The sequence below is a fragment of the Marmota marmota genome, unplaced genomic scaffold (assembly GCF_001458135.2).
Source record: "Marmota marmota marmota unplaced genomic scaffold, marMar, whole genome shotgun sequence".
In the NCBI taxonomy this organism is placed as follows: domain Eukaryota; kingdom Metazoa; phylum Chordata; class Mammalia; order Rodentia; family Sciuridae; genus Marmota; species Marmota marmota.
Genome location: NW_025999982.1, coordinates 2,050,406 through 2,068,571, shown reverse-complemented (window position 1 = coordinate 2,068,571; position 18,166 = coordinate 2,050,406). Strand labels below are relative to the sequence as shown.

At 44.6% G+C, this 18,166-nt stretch overlaps 2 protein-coding genes across 3 annotated transcripts; both read left to right on the top strand.

The window, feature by feature from the left end:
* Positions 1–9,369: 9,369 nt before the first annotated feature.
* On the top strand, positions 9,370–9,738 carry Smim40 (small integral membrane protein 40). Its single transcript, XM_048805117.1, has one exon. It carries the CDS (start codon positions 9,496–9,498, stop codon positions 9,736–9,738), a length of 243 nt encoding a protein of 80 aa, XP_048661074.1. The 5' UTR covers positions 9,370–9,495.
* A 3,890-nt stretch (positions 9,739–13,628) lies between these two features.
* Positions 13,629–17,979, top strand: Daxx (death domain associated protein). 2 transcript variants are annotated; one of them, XM_015487530.2, is made up of 8 exons: positions 13,629–13,780; positions 14,638–14,896; positions 15,051–15,882; positions 15,993–16,201; positions 16,358–16,562; positions 16,717–17,194; positions 17,349–17,571; positions 17,748–17,979. In XM_015487530.2, the coding sequence occupies exons 2-8, from the start codon at positions 14,690–14,692 to the stop codon at positions 17,805–17,807; spliced, it is 2,214 nt and encodes a 737-aa protein (XP_015343016.1). In that variant the 5' UTR covers positions 13,629–13,780; positions 14,638–14,689; the 3' UTR covers positions 17,808–17,979. The 2 variants fall into 2 exon arrangements, with proteins under 2 accessions (XP_015343016.1, XP_015343017.1); XM_015487531.2 differs by having other exon boundaries at positions 13,640–13,780; positions 14,641–14,896.
* Positions 17,980–18,166: the final 187 nt, after the last annotated feature.

The window sequence follows — 18,166 nt, the reverse complement described above, 5'->3', positions numbered from 1 at the left end:
CCCACTCAGGTTTTGTTTTCTCCAGTGGAGAAGTTGGTTAATACTTTTCTCTCACTCTGAACTCTCTCCATCTAAAAGTTGTCCTTTCTTGTCTGATGTTGATCTCTTCTTCTGTTTTCTTTGTCCCTGTAGGTCTGTGCCTTTTTTTTTTTTTTTTTTAACATCCTTACTATCCCCTTTAGGGAGGTTTGAGGCAGGATCTCACTGAGTTGCTTAGCACCTTGCCATTGCTGAGGCTGGCTTTGAACTCAACATCCTCCTGCCTCAGCCTCCCAAGCCTCTGGGATTACAGACCGTGCCTGACAATTATTTTGAGACAGGGTCTTGCTAAATTGCTGAGGCTGGCCTGAAACTTGTGATCTTCCTGTTTCAGCCTCCCAACTGGCTGGGATTAGAGGCCTGTACCATCACACCTGGTTCTATATTATCCTTTATTTCTCCTTGTCTTTTTCCTAAAACTGATTTGTCTGGGAATTGTTGTGCAGATCTGATATCTCTCCTTGACTTCTATCATTGCCCCATTCTCTCAAGGTAGGAAAATGTAAAAAACACGTGGGTTGCCAAACAAAAATGCAATTTGAAATATTGGAAATACCGCTTTTGAAAGTGAATGAGTCTAATGATTGAGTAATGAGCCCTGTTAGCAAGTCAAGTGGTTTCCAGATTCTTTGCTTTCGAAGATGTTGTAGGAGAATCTAATTGAGTTGTCAGCTTAAATATGATTAAAAATAATTTTAATGATAGCTCACAATGTGATTCTTGACATATACTTCAGAAGGAGTTCAAAGAAGGGAGTGTCATTGATAGAATAAAAATCTTTCCGTTGCCAGTTTTTTACGTGAGCAAGGACTCAGCCCTTATAGTAATAAAAAAGAAAAAATCCAGAGAATTGATACTAAATGCCATGTCATTGAGCAATACAATCAAATGACACACAAACTACTTGAAACTGACTACAAATGTATTTCTGATAAAATTTTGTATTTATGTTGGATAATTATTTATAAACCATTATAGTATTCTTGATTTTGATCAATTTGTGCTACTAATGATTCCATACAGAAGAAATTTGTTTGGGGGCTGGGGATGTGGCTCAAGCAGTAGCGCGCTCGCCTGGCATGTGTGTGGCCCAGGTTCGATCCTCAGCACCACATACAAACATAGATGTTGTGTCTGCCGAAAACTAAAAAATATATATTAAAAAATTCTCTCTCTAAAAAAAAAAAGAAATTTGTTTGGTACTGGGGACTGAACACAAGGATGCTTGCACACTAAGCACATGATCTGCTACTGATCTAGCTATACCCTTAGCCCAGAAGAAAAATTAAGCACTTAAAGAGTGTTACAGTTAAAAAAAAATTAAAGTGCTAATTATTTATTTATGTTTTGGTATCAAGCATTGAACTTAGGGGTGCTTACTCACTAAACATATCCCCAGCCTTTTTTATGTTTTATTTTGAGACAGGGTATCCCTAAATTGCTTAGGGCCTTGCTAAATAGCTGAGGCTAGTTTTGAACTTGCAATCCTCCTTCAGCCTCCAAAGTACAAGCATGAGTCACATAGTGCCTGGCTTTCCAAAATGTTTTTAAGGAGCATGCGTGCCAAAAATTTGAAGACTGATGAATCAATCCTAGTACAGTTCTTATACTGCATAGGAAGAGACCTGCTTTTAGCCCCACAATTTAGAAGGCCCCAGGTAGCTGGGTGTGGTGGTGCATACCTTTAATCCCAGTGACTCGAGCCTGAGATAGAAGGATCTCAAATTCAAGGCCAGTCTCAGCAATTTAAGGAGATTCTTAGCAATTTAGTAAGACTTTATCTCAAGATGAAAAATAAAGAGGGCTGGGAATGTGGTTCAGTGGTTAAGTGCCCCTGAGTTCAATCCCCAGTACCAAAAAAGAAAAGGAAAAGGAGGAAGAAGAGGAGGAGGAGGAGGAGGAGGAGGAGGAAGAGGAGGAGGAGGAGGAGGAGGAGGCAGTGAAAAGGGAGACAGTAAAATACCAAGTCCCTGAATCCTGTCTCTCTGTTCCTCAAAACCTAGCCAAGTTAAGGAACACTGAGAGCAATCCTGAGCAGGAATTCAGATATATATTATCTTGAAAGACAATGACTTTCTCTTATACACACTGGGAAATAGGGAAAGTTGGTGTTATCTCCTAGAGAGCTATTTTCTTGCATATACACGAGGACAATTTCTCCTTGGGATGCAGGTCCTACAAGCATATTAAGCACACTAATGTCACTGCTTCTGCAGCCTCACATATAAATCCCCTCTGAGTGGGATAGGCAACAGAATTGAAAACACTGTGGAAAGGATATGTATCACTTGTCCAGCTGACCCCTCTGGACAGGGCACCGTGAGAGAAAGGAGGCACTGCTTGGGAAAGCATGGTGAGGGATGGAGATGCTATCTGTCTACCTGTCACTCCTGAATTCTTCTTGGAGCAGTCACTGATCTCCTGTAAGTTTTCCTCAATAAATCATGTCTTCCAGACTGCCTTGGGCATTCATTTTATTTATTTATTTATTTTTAGTTGTAGATGGACGCAATGCCTTTATTCATTTATTTGTTTGTTTATTTATTTATTTTTATGTAGTGCCGGGGATCGAACCCAGTGCCTCATGCAGGCTAGGCAAGCACTCTACCACTGAGCCACAACCCCAGCCCCCATATTTTAAAAAATACTTTCCTGCAACCTATCCCATTGCCCTAGCACAACTGGAGTGAAAAGATGTGGAGAGATATATATATATATATATATATATATNTTTTTTGTTTTTTTTTAAAGAGAGAGAGAGAATTTTAATATTTATTTTTTAGTTTTTCGGCGGATACAACATCTTTGTTTGTATGTGGTGCTGAGGATCGAACCCGGGGCACACGCATGCCAGGCAAGCGCGCTACCACTTGAGCCACATCCCCAGCCCCTATATCTCAATATATCGAAGTGCTCCAGTGTTGACTGCAGCACTGTTCACAATAACCAAGATATAGAATTGAGGTGTCCAATGATGGGTGAATGGATAAATGTGATTTATCTATCTACCTGTCTATCTATTCATCCATCCATACACACACACACACACACACACACACACAGAGGAATATTATTCAACCAAAAAAAGGAACGAAATCTTGTCATTTGCGGCAATGTGGGTGGAACTTGGAGGACACTATGTTAAGTGAAATAAACCAAGCAAAGGCAGACAAATATGGCATGCTGTCACTCATATGTGGAAGCTAAAAAAAGCTGATCTCATAGAATTAGAGTAGAAGAGTGGCTACTAGAGGTTAGGAAGGGTAAGAGGGAGGTGGGTAGAGGGAGGGAGGTACCAAAGTACAAAGTACCAAAACACAGTTAAAGAGGAAAAATAGGGCTTTTTTTTTTCTTTTGCAATATTGGAGATGGAACTTAGGGCCTGCGAGAATGCTAAACAAGTGCTCTACCAAGTTAGTCCAGTGAAAAATAAGTTCTACTATTCTGTAGCACAATAGCATGATGATTACAGTTCATAACAACTTACTATACAATTTACAAAGAACTATAAAAAAAGGAGTTTGAAACTGCCTAACATAAAGAAATGATAAACATTTAAGAAGATGGAAATGATAATTGCCCTGATTCGATCATTATACATTGCATAAACAGATCAAATTATTATACTGTTACCCACAAATGTGTACATATATTACATCAGGTTTTTAAAAGAATTTTAAAATTGAATTAACAGTCAGACAATATAATTTTCACCAAAAGTTTCTCTCAAAAATTTAAAACTGATTAAATAAAATACATGTGAGGAAATAACATGTTTGGAAGAAGACATTAGTAAGATTCAAAAAATTTACAATCATCACTGTTTTTCTACTTTAACCCAGCTAGCACTTTCCTCATTTTTTCTATAAGAAAACAAGCATGTTTATCTAAGAATTTGTGTTCAATAATATTCATTTAGGTCTTATTAGACATAATGACAAATGGGAAATAACTTTTCAGTCCATCAGGAGAATGGTGAAGTTAATTATGGCGTATACATCCTCTAGATAAAAAACACAGAGGCCAGGGGTGTAACTCAGGGGTAGAGTGTTTGCCTAGCATGTGTGAGGCCTTGGGTTGGATCCGAGCAATAAATAAATAAGTAAACGAACAAATAAATAAAATGGGTAAGCAATAAAAATGATGGGAACTGGGAGCAGACATGCCCTGGGGGCAGTAATGCATACTTGTAATCCCCTTACTTGGGAGGCTGAGACAAGAGAATCACAAGTTCAAGGTTGCTTCCTCAGGCAATTTTGGAAGCCTGTACCAAAACAAAAAGGGGCTGATGAAGTAGCTCAATGGTAAAGTGCTGGCCTCACAAGTATGAAGCCTGAGTTTGATCCCCAGCACCAAAACCAAAACCAAATCCCTGTTATCTCATGGTTTTGTGTGTCAGGAATTTGGGTGAATCTTTTTCTGGGTCCATCTTTTATTGGCTCTTATAAAACTGCAGTCAAGAGATCTCATGTGAAAGCTCAAAAGGGAAAGAATATGCTCTTTTTTTTTTTTTAAATATCTTTATTCTATTCATTCATTTTTATGTGGTGCTGAGGATCCAATCCAGGGCCCTGAATGTGCTAGGCAAGGGCTCTACCACTGAACCACAACCCCAGCTCCAAGAATCTGTTCTTAGCTCACTTAAATATTGGCAGGATTCAGATCCTTAAGGGTTGGATCTCAGCTCTGTTATCAATCAGCCTAAGGTTCTTTTTCTCAATTTGAGATAAAAATCATAAAGAGGCAAGCAGTATCAACCAAAAAGTCTTTATTGGGTCTTATGCTTGAGTTGAAGGAAGACAGCATAAGGGATAGGGTTCCTGAACTGGCTCTCAGAGGAGACTTTAGGGCAAAGTTTTTACAGCTCTGCTTGTGCAGGTGTACTTGGTGGCTATTGCACAAGGTCCAGGATTTCTGCACATGTCCTGTCTTCGCGTAGCACCAAGGCTTGCATTTGTAAAGGTGATCTGCTCATGCACATTGGGTCCATAAGCTCTTGACTGGTAAAAGATGGCAGAGGTGCTTACTACTGCCACCCCAGGAAGGTTACATAGCAGACAAAGCCAGGCATTCTGGGCCTAAGGAGTTGCTGGACCATCTGTTTACAAGCTGAGAGGGGAGTTGGTTGTTGCAACATAATTATCTGGAGAATATAAAACCTTGGTAGGTGGAGAGGTTGGGGAGTGATGGGGTGGGGATCAGAACCTCTTGATTTTGTCTGGATTCCTTATTGCATGTTGTCTTGAGGCCATGTTCAGTTTCTTGCCAAGTAGGCCTTTCCCACTTGGCAGATTGTTTCTTCCAGAGTCGGGTGTGGTGGTGCTGGTCTGCAATCCGAGTGACCCAAGAGTCTGAGGCAGGAGTATTGCAAGTTCGAGCCCTGCCTTGGAAATTTAGCAAGACAGCTGTCTCAAAATAAAAAATAAAAAGGACTGGGGATATAGCCCAATGGTAGTGCGCCCCAGGGTTCAATCCCTAGTCAAAACAATAACAAAAACTGGGAGTTCCAGCAAGATGAAAGCCATATCTTTTATAACTTTACCTTAATCTTAGAAGTGATATCCATTATTTTTAGCATATTCTGTTTGTTGGAAACAAGTCATGAGGTACAGTCCACACTCAAAGGGAGGGGATTACCTTAGGGCAAGAATAAAGCCAGGAAGTGAGGATTTCTTGGAACCATTTTAGAAGGCTGCTTACAATATGCAATGGCAATCTAAACAGAAGTTGATAATTAATTCTACTCAGAACCTAGGGAAATGTGTCTCCATACCTCTTGTCCTGTTGTTGAAACAAAAAAATGACCAAATGCTGTGAAGATTTATGGGTTGTTCTGCTGCTGACTCTAGAGAAAGACCCTTGTTTAGAATTCAAGGCAGAATTTGAGCAATATAACTGAATAGGGAAGAAGAAAGACAAATTAATGAACTTTCCAAAACCACGTTCTCAGTCAATAGGGAATGCAATACCTTCTAACATAGCAATGGTGTCTGTAGGGCCACAGTTGCATATGGTGGCTGAGAAACATTTTCCTATACTAAATGGTTTCTGTTATTCTTAAACTTGTTTATAGTTGCTTCTTTTCTTACAATGGGGTCTCATCTCTCTATATGCATTGGAAGTTGAAAATATTGTAAATTGAAAATGCATTTAAGGTATCTAACCAGTTGGGCATAGTAGCACACACTTGTAATAACAGCTATTTGGGACACTGAGACAGGAGGATCACAAGTTTGAAGTCAGCCTCAGCAACTTAACAAGACCCTATTGAAAGGAAAGTGACCACAACACTCAGAGCAACCAAAAGATCTTTATTGCAGCAGTGCAACAAAGAGAAAGGAAAGAAGGAGAGAGAGAGAGAGAGAGAGAGAGAAAAGAGATGAAGAGGGAGAGAGCAAGAGCAAGAGACAGAGAGTGCGTGCAAGAAAGATAAAGAGCAAGAGAGAGAGGGCAAGAGAGAGAGAGCAAGAGAGAGAGGGAGCAAGAGAGAGAGGGAGCAAGAGAGAGGGGGGCCTGGCAGGAGGGAGTTTTTATAGCCCAAATCTAATGGGGCCTCTGAGTCTGCAAGCTGCCTTGTTGGCCCAAGGGGGGGTTAAGTGTTCAGCCTTGAGCAGGGTTGAATGTTCAGACTTGAGGCAAACAGGTGATAAAGGACCAGATAGAGGGGGGTTTGAGTGCGTGGGCTATCTTGCAGCCAACATCTGTTCAGCCTGCCCTGCAGACAACACAGTTCAGCCTGCTCTGCACCCAACACCTATCTTAAAATAAAAAATAAATAGGGCTGGGGATGTAACTCAGTGGTAAAAAGTCCCTGGGTTCAATCCCCAGTATAGAAAAAAAGAAAAGAAATACACCTAACTTATCAAATGCCATAGCTTAGCAACACAGTATACTATAGAGTACTTATTATCCTTGTGTATTACCCTTGTGATTATATGGGTGACTGGGCCCTGAGGCTCTCTGCCACTGTACAGCATTGCAAAGAATACCACATATCACCAACTAGGGAAAAGATCAAGATTGAGATTTTAAGGTGTAGCTTCTACTGAGTGTGTATCAGTTTTGTACCATTGTAAAGGAAAACATTGTAAGTCTAACCATAAGTCAGAAACTGTCAGTATACATAAACCTAGGTATAACAAGCATGACTCTTGAAGTTACACTAGCAAGTAGATAGGTGATCAAAGCTTGAGTTACATGTAGTTTCTAAAAACTTTTGATAAAATGTCAGATTTCTGTAAACAATTTAACTTTTAATATCTATTAATTATAATTTGCAATTTTGTACTTCAATTTTTATTTTTTGTGGTACTGGGAATGAAATCCAGGGCCTGAGCAGGTACTTTACCACTGAGCTACATCCCCAGCCCTTTTTATTTTTTATTTGGAGACAGAGTCCCACTAAATTGCTGAGGCTGGCCATGAATTTGCAATCCTTCTGCCTCAGCCTCCCCAGTAACTGGGATTACAGGTGTGTGCCATCATGCCTGGCTACAAATTATGCAACGTTTGATCACAGTTGCATTTAACTTTTTAATTTAGTTCATTACCATCAACTGAACACAGATTATGTGAAAATCTTGATTATAGCAACATAATTAGTAACTTCACTGAAATGAAGACAAGAAAAACAAATTTGTAATGTGTATGTGTGTGTGTGTGTGTGTATTTATAAATAATGTGCTTCTGTTTTATTACTCATTCAACCATTATCTGGTCTACCCTCAGAATTCCTAAATACATGCAATAATAAAAAAAAATGTGGTCATTTTAATATTTTTCTAATTGTGTACCTGTGAGGGGCAAAGAACCAATTTTTTTCTTCCCCTACTCCCGCTCTCTTCTGGTACCAGATTTTTATGGGGTCCCTCCCCCCACCACACACACACACCAAGAAATTCTCCAATAGACATCTACTGGGTGGTTTTGTTTTTGTTTTTGGCACTAGGGATAGAACCCAGAGGCCCTTAATCATTGAGCATCACATCCCCAGTCCTTTTTTATTTTTTATTTTGAGACAGGATTTCAGTAAATTGCTTAGGGCCTCATTAAATTGCTGAGGCTGGCTTTGAATTTGTGATCCTCCAGCCTCAGCTGGGATTACAGGCGTGCGCGACGGTGCCCAGCTATTGGGAATCTTTAATTAAATTCTGACACTAACTACCTGGAGTTAGATCCTATAGGGTGTGGGCTCAGTCCCACAAGACTGCTCTCTACCTATAGTATCAATAGAAAATAGTGGAGTACCACCTATACTTCTGACCCACTAGTTACAAACCCGGGTTCCCACAATTCTCTCCTTGGGTTCAATTAATTTGCTGGAGCTCACAGGACTAAGGACACCCGTTTATTGGTTACAAAGGTTATTTCAATACAGAGATATAGCCACATGAAAAGTGCACAGGGCAAGATCTGGAAAGGAGCAGGGAAAGGGACAGGGAGCTTCTGTCCCTGTGAAGTTGGGATGGATCGTTCTCCATCCGGAAAACTCATCAAATCTTGTCTCAGGAGTTTTTAATGGAGCTTAATCTCCAGTCCGCCTCCCTTCCCTGAAGTTGGTGGATGGGACTGAAACCTTGGTCTTTCCGGAGACCAGACTCCACAGGCTAACTAGGGGTCCCACTAAGTCACCCCATTAGCATAAGCTCTGGTGCCCCAATGACAACTTACTTCCTCCAGGTTTTCTCCACCAGCTACCGCTCAGAGCACAGCGCTCCGCAGGCAAAATCTCGGTCCTCCTTAGAGTTTCCCCAATAATAGAGTTCCAGACACACGCCCTCGCCCCGCTGACCAATCACGCTCTTTCTTATTTCATGAACTTCTCTTGGGCTCAGGCAGTCCAGTTATAATCCTCCCGGGGCATCGCAGGTAACAGGAATTAGGGAGTCTTCATGCTTTTAAAAAGTCCCACCCTCAGCCACCCACAGAACCCGAAAGCACTACGCCTGCGCGAACTGGGACACCGCCCCCGCCCCCTGCCGAGCCCTCCCCGCCTTCCCTACCCAGTGGCTTAGCCGAGACCACCTAACGCGTCCGCTACCTGCCAGAAAGCCGGAAGTGGCTATAGCTGCCTGATTGACCGCGGCTCACACTAGGTCATCTTGCTCACTGTAGGGGCCCAAGACTGACCCTTGAGCCTAGACTCAAAATGATGGACAGTTGCAGTTTATGTCTCTAGGTTGGTCCCTCCGTTTTCAAATCACTGGATTATACTATGGTAAAGCTGATCAGAGTTGAGAAATCATTTACTGTAGGCCTGTCACATCACCTGGATGATTGAATAATTGCTCCCAAGATTCAGAGACCCTTTTCTCCTTTCTCTCCGGTGTTGGAATTAGGGTCAAGAACGGCAGGTGCAGGACTTGCCACAGCCGCGTCCCTTAATCTTGGCAGTGCTGAGCCAAGGCTTCCATCCCAGGCCCACTTATCCAGCCAGCTGTCAGACCATGGGTGAGAATGGCACAGGAGGAAGGCAAGGTGGACGAGGGAGATGTGTTCCTGGCATTTGCCCAAGGTCCCTCTCCTCCCAGGAGTCCCCTGCAATGTGCTTTGGACACGGCCTTCCTTATTTTCCTGATTCTGTTCTTGACACTGCTGATGTTGGAGGCTGCTTATAAGCTGCTGTGGATTCTACCATGCGCAAAACTGGGGGACTGGCTCCTAGGGACACCTCAGAAAGAGGAGGAGCTGGAATTGTGACCACCATTCCTATAAACTTCCTCTTTCCTTGCCACAGAGGTGAGAGGGGAGACAGGAGGGAAATGGGACTGTTGGGGCCTGTGGTGGGGATACTGGACAGCTTATGTCAGCAGTCTAAAATTTCTGCACCTACAGTCTGGGTAACAATTTGTTTAAAGTATATGCTCCCTAACATATTTTGTAAAACTTTGAAATTGACACAAAATTATTGTACATATTCATAAGGAACACTGTTATTTTGACCCATGTTTATGATGTGCAGTGATCAAATCAGAGTAATTATCACATCCATCACTTCAAATATTTATCATTTGTGTTGGGAACATTCAAAGTCCTGTCTTCCAGCTATTTTGAAATATACAATAAATTATTAACTATTGTCATCTTATTATGCTATAGAACACTAGAACTTAATAATCCTTTTTTTAAACTCTCTATCCCCCTATACCCTTCCCAGCCTCTGATAACCACTATTCTACTCTCTACTTCTATAAGATCAACTTTTTAGGCTTCCACATATGAAAACATGTAATATTTGTTCATTACTTATTTCATAACATAGTGTCCTCCAGGTTCATTCATGTTGCCTTTTTATGGCTGATCTCTCTCTCTCTCTCTCTCTCTCTCTCTCTCTCTATATATATATATATATATATATATATATGGATATATACATGGTATTTTGGCATTTTCTTCACCCATTCATCCATTATTCATGGACACCAATGTTGATTCTGTATCTTTAATTTTTTTTTTAGTTGTAGTTGGACAATACCTTTATTTTTATTTTTATATGGTGCTGAGGATCAAACCCAGCGCCTCACACATACTAGGTGAGCACTCTACTGCTGAGCTACAACCCCAGCCCTGATTCTGTATTTTGATTTTTGTATATCCTGAATATTAATCCCTTGATGAATGATAGTTTGCAAATATTTTCTGCTGTTCTGCAGGCTGTCTGTCCACTCTGTTGGATGTTCCCTTTGCTGTGCTGGAACCTTCATATATTTCAAAGTAAGCATCTAAAATTTTTCATTATCAATTAAAATTGTTTCAAGGATGTAGTTCCTGGTATGTTGAAAACATTCATGTTTTAAGATAAGAAAAATTGCTTTTTTGAAAGTCCAGGGGATTTAAAATACCACAGCATCTTGGTACCTACCACCACCCATTTAAAATAATCACTTATGAACTGGGACACATTCTTTTTGTGTGTGTGTGTGGGGGGTGCTGGGGATTGAACCCAGGGCCTTGTGCATGCAAGCAGCCATCCAACTGAGCTATATCCCCAGCCTGGAACACATCCCTTTCTTTCATCAATTTTTCTTCTTGAACTTTTATTACCATTTCACTTCTTGACAACTGTTTTTTTTTGAGGGGGGTGGTACTGGGGAATGAACTCAGGTGCACTCGACCACTCTGAGCCACATCCCCAGACCTATTTTTTTTTTTTTTTTTAGATACAAGGTCTCACCGAGATGCTGAGCACCTTGCTTTTGCTGAGGCTGGTTTTGTACTCAAGATCCTCCTGCCTCAGCCTCCCAAGCCACTAGGATTATATGAGTACACCACAGTGCCCGGCTTGGCCAGGACGTCTTTTTTTTTTTTTTTTAAGAGAGAGAGAGTGTTTTTAATATTTATTTTTTAGTTTTCGGCAGACACAACATCTTTATTTGTATGTGGTGCTGAGGATCGAACCCAGCGCAGCGTGCATGCCAGGGGATCGGGGATCGCGCTACCACTTGAGCCACATCCCCAGGCCGTCTGTTTTTATACTAGAAAGTTTTTTTGTTTTGTGCTGGGGATTGAACCAATGGCCTTGCACATGCGAAGTGGGGACTCTAAGCCATATCCTAGCCCCTAGCCTTGTAGTTTTTATACTGACCAATCATATCTCCCTGTATATACATATATATTAATTGAGAAGAAAACTCTTTGTTATGATTGTAGGACTCCAGTTAAAAATTTTTGGGTTATCATTACACTTATAAAAAAATAATCTGCATTGGGGCTGGGGATGTGGCTCAAGCGGTAGCGCGCTCGCCTGGCATGCGTGCGGCCCGGGTTCGATCCTCAGCACCACATACAAACAAAGATGTTGTGTCCGCCGAGAACTAAAAAAAATAAATATTTAAAAAAAAAAAAAAAAAAAAAAAAAAATAATCTGCAGGGCTCAGTGGTCTACCCCTGTAATCCTAGAGGCTCTTGAGGCTGAGGCAGGAGGATCCTGAGTTCAAGGTCAGCCTCAGCAATTTAGTGAGGCCCTAAACAACTCAATGAGACCTTGTCTCTAAATATATAAAAGGGCCGGAGATGTGGCTCCTTGATTAAACGACCCTGGGTTCAATCCCGGATTAAAAAAAAAAATCTATTAAATCGCATAAAAATATGCAAATTTTTAAATTAAAGCGAAATTTTAATAAATTAGAAGAGGTGGTGTTCACAGAGCTTTGATGAAAGAAATAGGCTACATGCTTCTATATTTAAGAGGTAAGATTGCCCCAGGGGATTTCATAGTTGAGAACTACCTCTTTTTTTTTTTTTTTTCTTTTTAAGAGGAAGAAGGTCCATCAGGAAAAGGAAGGGGAAAGGGGGAATCTAAAGTCCGCGTCTATTTAGGAAGACCAGTTTCAGGAAAATCGAGGATCTGGAAATTAAATTCTTTATATCTCAAGTCTCAACTTTTTGGAAGGTTTTCCTGTTCCCCAATTTGAAGGCTGTAGGTTTAGACAATGTAGAGAAGCGATGTGGGATTCTTCAATTGAAGGGTGACTTTGAGGTTCTGGGAGTCTTGAGAGTGACAGGAACGTAAGGTCTGCGGTCCTGGATTTTGGCAAGGTGCCCACCACTTGTGGAATGCGGAAGAATGAACAGGTGGGGCTCTCAGTAACTGGGACCATATTAACCTTTCTGGTTTCTTCATCTCTCACCTCTCGACCCAGCCTTGCCTCCAGGAACCTTCAACCTCCCTAAATTGGGCGAGGCGGGCATCACACCCGATTTCTTCCCTCTTCGTTCTTTACTCGACTCTCAAGAAAAGGTGACGAGACCTGCGGTATTCCGTCTCCCAGCTCTCCTGGCGGCAATCTTCTCAAAGTCCCAGCCCCTTCATCACCCGCCCTCCGGGCTCTGGACCTCCACGACAAAGCAGGGTCTTGGTCTTCACCGCCGGCCCTTCTTGTCCTTCAGAGAAGAGCCACTCGGGCCCCATCAGCTTGGTTGGTCTGTAGTTCTCTAGTGGAGCTTGAACAGCAAATCAGCAATAGCAATAATAAGCACAACCCATCTGTGTAGCGCGTTGTGCTCATTTGTATGTATGTGTTATGATTTCTCGATCAGAGACCCAGCCTCCGGCAGTGGAGGTAGCTGCTGGACAGCGGCAAGGAGCGCGCTGCCTTTGCAGTGAAGGGGCGAGCGCAGTCGATTAAGCCGTGGAAACGGGTACCTCCGAGATGGGAAAGCGGGGCCGGAAGGCGTGCCAACAGCCCAGCGAAAGGAAAAGATTTTATTTCCCACTTCAGACACTCCAGCCTTTTCAGGAAACGTTGCACAGCCTTAGAGAGCCCAATGCTTTATCCACCCTGCACCGCCCTCTTCCCCTCCGTGGAAAGGTGGTTTAATCCTCCCTGCACGCGACTCGCGGGCGATTGGGCCCGAGACCAGGAAGTTTCTGATTGGTCAAGTCGTAGAAGCACCGGATGAAAAGAGCTCCAAGGCTGCAGGCCCGAGTCCCCTGGAAGCCAGTGCCGTACGGCAAAATGGTGGTTCCCAGGTACTTTGGGACGCCTTGCCGGGACAAGCCCCGCCCCTTACAGGTTAAAGGGAAGAGAATCTTAGAGTATGTGGGCGGGCCTACAGCCACTTCCGGCCACTGGAAGCCTGAGTTCCGTACAATATGGCCGCGCTTGGTTGCATGTAGGCGGAAACTCTGCGACTTCCGGTCCGGAGTGGGGCCTGCGGTGGGAGGGGGAAGAAAGGCGCAGGGAACCATGCGAGGTTCTGAGATCAGCGGCGAGGGTCGCCTGGAGAGACCGTTTTTGAGGTGGGGGCCTGACCATGCGGGGAGTTAAGGCGGGGGCGGGGATATAGAGGAAGAGGTATTGGGGAAACCTGGGTACTGAGTCTGAGGGGCAAGCTATAGTACCTTCCCGTCCCTGAAGGGGAGTGGGGCGGCCGGGGCCCGAACTGGGGGAGGTGGTACTTGGCGGGAAGCTCATACACCGACCCGGCCTGACTCAGGGTTGGAGTCCGAGAGGAATCAGGAGAGCCTGGAGGCGGGGTGCTCACAGTCGGTTACTAGTCACTGAGAGAATGGGGAAAATTAGGGTGGGGTGGGAGGGAGGGTACTTGTTGAAAAATCTCCAACCTAAAGGTTCTTTAGAACCTGAGAGGAACCTATTAGAAGGTGAAATATGAAGATAATTAATGGAGGGGAAAGGAGAATGGGTTGTTGGGAGGGACCTCTTTCACTCAGTCTAGAAGTTGGGGTGATCATTCGGGATGGGGTGTGGGTTTGGCGTGTTTGAGGGTGAGGGGTAAACACGTGAGATGGCATTGACAGGAGGGGTGTGTTCCCTGTGGAAGCGGGTTTCAGGGAAACTTGGGATGCAGTGTAGGAGGTGGTACTAGAATTTAGAGTAACAATTGCCAACTATGAAAAAGTGGGGAAATGGAACTGAAAGACCGGAAATTGACATGAGGGGTGGAGCTGGGGGTGGGGCCTTAAGGTTTCGAGGAGGTTTGCCCTCTCACATGTAAAGTTGCTGAAGATAGTCAGTGAGGACACTTTTGGCAGAGCTAGGAGGTACTGAAACGTAAGGTGATTGGAATATGTGTGAGCTGAAGGGATGGGGCTGTCTATGCTGGAGGGGCTCTTTCTGAGGCCCCATCCCCTTCCAGCAGGAATTCCGAAATCCCCAACACTTCCTCCATCCTGGGGATTTGATCCCCCATGGCCACCGCTAATAGCATCATTGTGCTGGATGATGATGATGAAGATGAAGCAGCTGCTCAGCCAGGGCCCTCCCACCCACTCCCCAATCCGGCCTCACCCCGGCCAGAAGCCCCTGGCTCCTCTGAGCCCCATGGGGCCGGAGGAAGCAGTAGTTCTGGCGGCAAGAAATGCTACAAGTTGGAGAATGAGAAGCTGTTTGAAGAGGTGAGCTTTAGGGGAGAAGATTCTTGTGCCCTAGGGAGGGGGATGGCTGACTGGCTCTCCTGTCTTGTCTTCCCCACTAACCCCAACTTGCCTTCTTTCTCTCAACCCTCTCCCTTGTTTCTTTCCCCTTCCCTTTTTTCCTTGAATCGTCTAGTTCCTTGAACTGTGTAAGACACAGACATCGGACCACCCTGAGGTGGTCCCATTCCTCTATAACCGGCAGCAGCGTGCCCACTCTCTGTTTTTGGCTTCTGCGGAGTTCTGCAACATCCTTTCTCGGGTCTTATCTCGGGCCCGGAACCGGCCATCTAAGCTCTATGTATATATCAATGAGCTCTGCACTGTTCTCAAGGCCCACTCAGCCAAGAAGAAGCTGAACCTTACCCCTGCTGCCACCACTTCTAGTGAGCCATCTGGGAATAACCCTCCCACAGATTCTGCTTCAGACCCTGCAAATGCTGAAACTACTGCTTCTGAGACCCCAAGGACGCGTGGTTCTCGGAGGCAGATCCAGCGCTTAGAGCAGCTGCTGGCACTCTACGTTGCAGAGATTCGTCGACTGCAGGAGAAAGAGCTGGATCTTTCAGAGTTGGATGACCCAGACTCTACATATCTGCAGGAGGCCCGGTTGAAGCGTAAACTGATTCGCCTCTTTGGGCGTCTGTGTGAGCTGAAGGACTGCTCTTCGTTGACAGGCCGAGTCATAGAGCAGCGCATCCCCTACCGTGGTACTCGCTACCCAGAGGTTAATAGGCGCATTGAGCGGCTCATCAACAAGCCAGGGCCTGATACTTTCCCTGACTATGGAGATGTGTTGAGGGCTATAGAGAAGGCAGCTACTCGTCACAGTCTTGGCCTTCCCCGACAGCAGCTCCAGGTCCTGGCTCAAGATGCCTTCCGAGATGTGGGCGTCAGGTTACAGGAGCGACGCCACCTTGATCTCATTTACAACTTTGGCTGTCACCTCACAGATGACTATAGGCCAGGTAGGGGGTTAGAGGGATGCTCATCAGTGATTCTTTAGTAGCAGAGGGGGCATGTCCCTAATTCCTTCCAGGGTTTGGGCTGAGTGCTGTCACTATATCTTCCCACATAGGCATTGATCCTGCACTATCGGATCCTGCATTGGCCCGGCGCCTTCGGGAAAACCGAAGCTTGGCTTTGAGCCGGCTGGATGAGGTCATTACCAAATATGCAATGATGCAAGACAAAAGTGAGGAGGGCGAGAGACAGAGGAGAAGAGCCCGGCTTCCCGGCACCTCTTCCCCCTCTGCAGAACCCCACAAAGCCTTGGATTCTGGTGAGGTGTGGAAGGGATACACCCTTAAGAGAGACCTTATCCTCTCCCCCACAGTAACCACCAGGGATTCCAGGGTGACCAAGAGGGGGTGTGCAGAAGGAATGCAAGAACTGAACCCTCTGGGGCAAGGAATTTCTTAGAAAAACTGCTTTTTCCCTCAGGGCCCTAGTGGAATGGCATCTCCAAAGTGCCCTGCTACCTCCAAGGCCGAGACAGATGATGAAGAAGATGAGGAAACTGATGATGAGGAGGAGGAGGAAGAGGAAGAGGAGGTCACAGATTCTGAAGAAGAGGAGGATCTAGAACAGATACCGGAAGGTCAGGGGGATGATGAAGAGGAAGAAGAAGAGGAGGAGGAGAGAGCAGGTATGTAAGAGAAACCTTCTTCTTGTAAGTTCTACTCTTGTGGGCATCAGCCACCTGTTGAGACTCTTTTCTTTCCTCTTATTCCTAGTTTATTCTCAGTAGTATTTCCCCCTTAGTCCTCATACTACTCCTCCCTTCTTTTTTTCTTTCTCAGGTAAGGATGGAGACAAGAGCTCCATGTCCCCACTACATATTTCCAATGAAAAGAAGCTGGAATCTGGCAAAGAGATCAGCGGGTCTTCAGGGGAGCAGCAAAACAAAGAACTCACACTGTCACCAGCTTCACTGTTGGAAGAACCTCTGGCTCCCTCCAGCATTCATGCAGAAAGCAGTGGAGAACATCTTGAAGAGTTGCCCCTGGAGGAAGAGAGCCCTATGTCTCAGATCTTTGAGCTAGAGATTGAAGCATTGCCGGTGGATACTACCCCTTCCCCTGAAGGCAGCGATATTTCCTCATCCAGGAAGCAGACAGAGGATCCCCTCACCACTGTCTTGGAGAATGGGGCAGCCATGGTCACCTCCACGTCCTTCAATGGAGGTGTCTCTCCCCATATTTGGGGAGGTTCCAGTCCCCCCTGCAAGAAATTTCGGAAGGAGAGGAAGCAAAAAGGATCTGGACCATTAGAAAACAGGTAAAAACAACAGGAGGAAGAAGAGAAGTTGAGGAGGGATTGCCGGGTTCTTTCTTCAGAGAAATACTGGAGAACTGAGTCTGCTGGGAGAGCCTGTGCACTCTCCCTCCAGCCTTAGGTCCTCATACTCTTCATGCATTTGTTTTGTCCTCAGCTTTGTAGAAGATCAAAAGGCAGTGCATGAGAAGAATGGGAAGAAAATATATACCCTGTCCAGCCCACCTTCCCCCTTGGCTTCCACAGTCCCAGTTGCCGATTCCTCCACGAGGGTGGACTCTCCCAGTCATGGCCTGGTGACCAGCTCCCTCTGTAGCCCTTCTCCAGCCCGGTTGTCCCAAATTCCCCAATTACAACCTCCCCGGCCTGGCACTTACAAGGTAAGAGGGGAGGCTGTTTTTCCCCTTACAGTTCATTCTCTTTCATTGCTTCAGTTCTGTAAATATGACACCTGCCACATCTCTTCCCTTTTTCCCATTCTGTTTTTTTAATCTCCTAAGTCATTCCCTCATACTTCTCCCCCAGTACTCCAGACTTTTCTCTCACTTCCCTGCAGATGAGTGTGGCCACACAGTGTGATCCAGAGGAGATCATCGTACTCTCAGACTCTGATTAGCTGCCTCCTCCTCTCCCTGCCTCTAAAATGTTTTGGGATAGCATTTGGAGGATGGTGGGAAGCAGATGACCGAGGAAGGGATGGACTGAGCTAATCTCTTTTTGGTGGTGATTCTTTTAAACAAAGCTTAAGTTTTACACAGAAACATTAATAAAGTTCTTTTCTTATTGTATTCCTGTCTTTTTCTTGTCCTTCTGTTGTCACAGCTTGGTATCAGCTGCCCCTTGGCTCAGGTTAGCCCAGGACCCCAAGTAGTGCAAGATTTGCCCTTTATACCCTGGCCCGCACACCTCTCTCGAGGCTTCCTAGCGCTCAGGCCTTCCTGGTGCACTCCTCTAGGCACTTAAAAAAACAAAAAG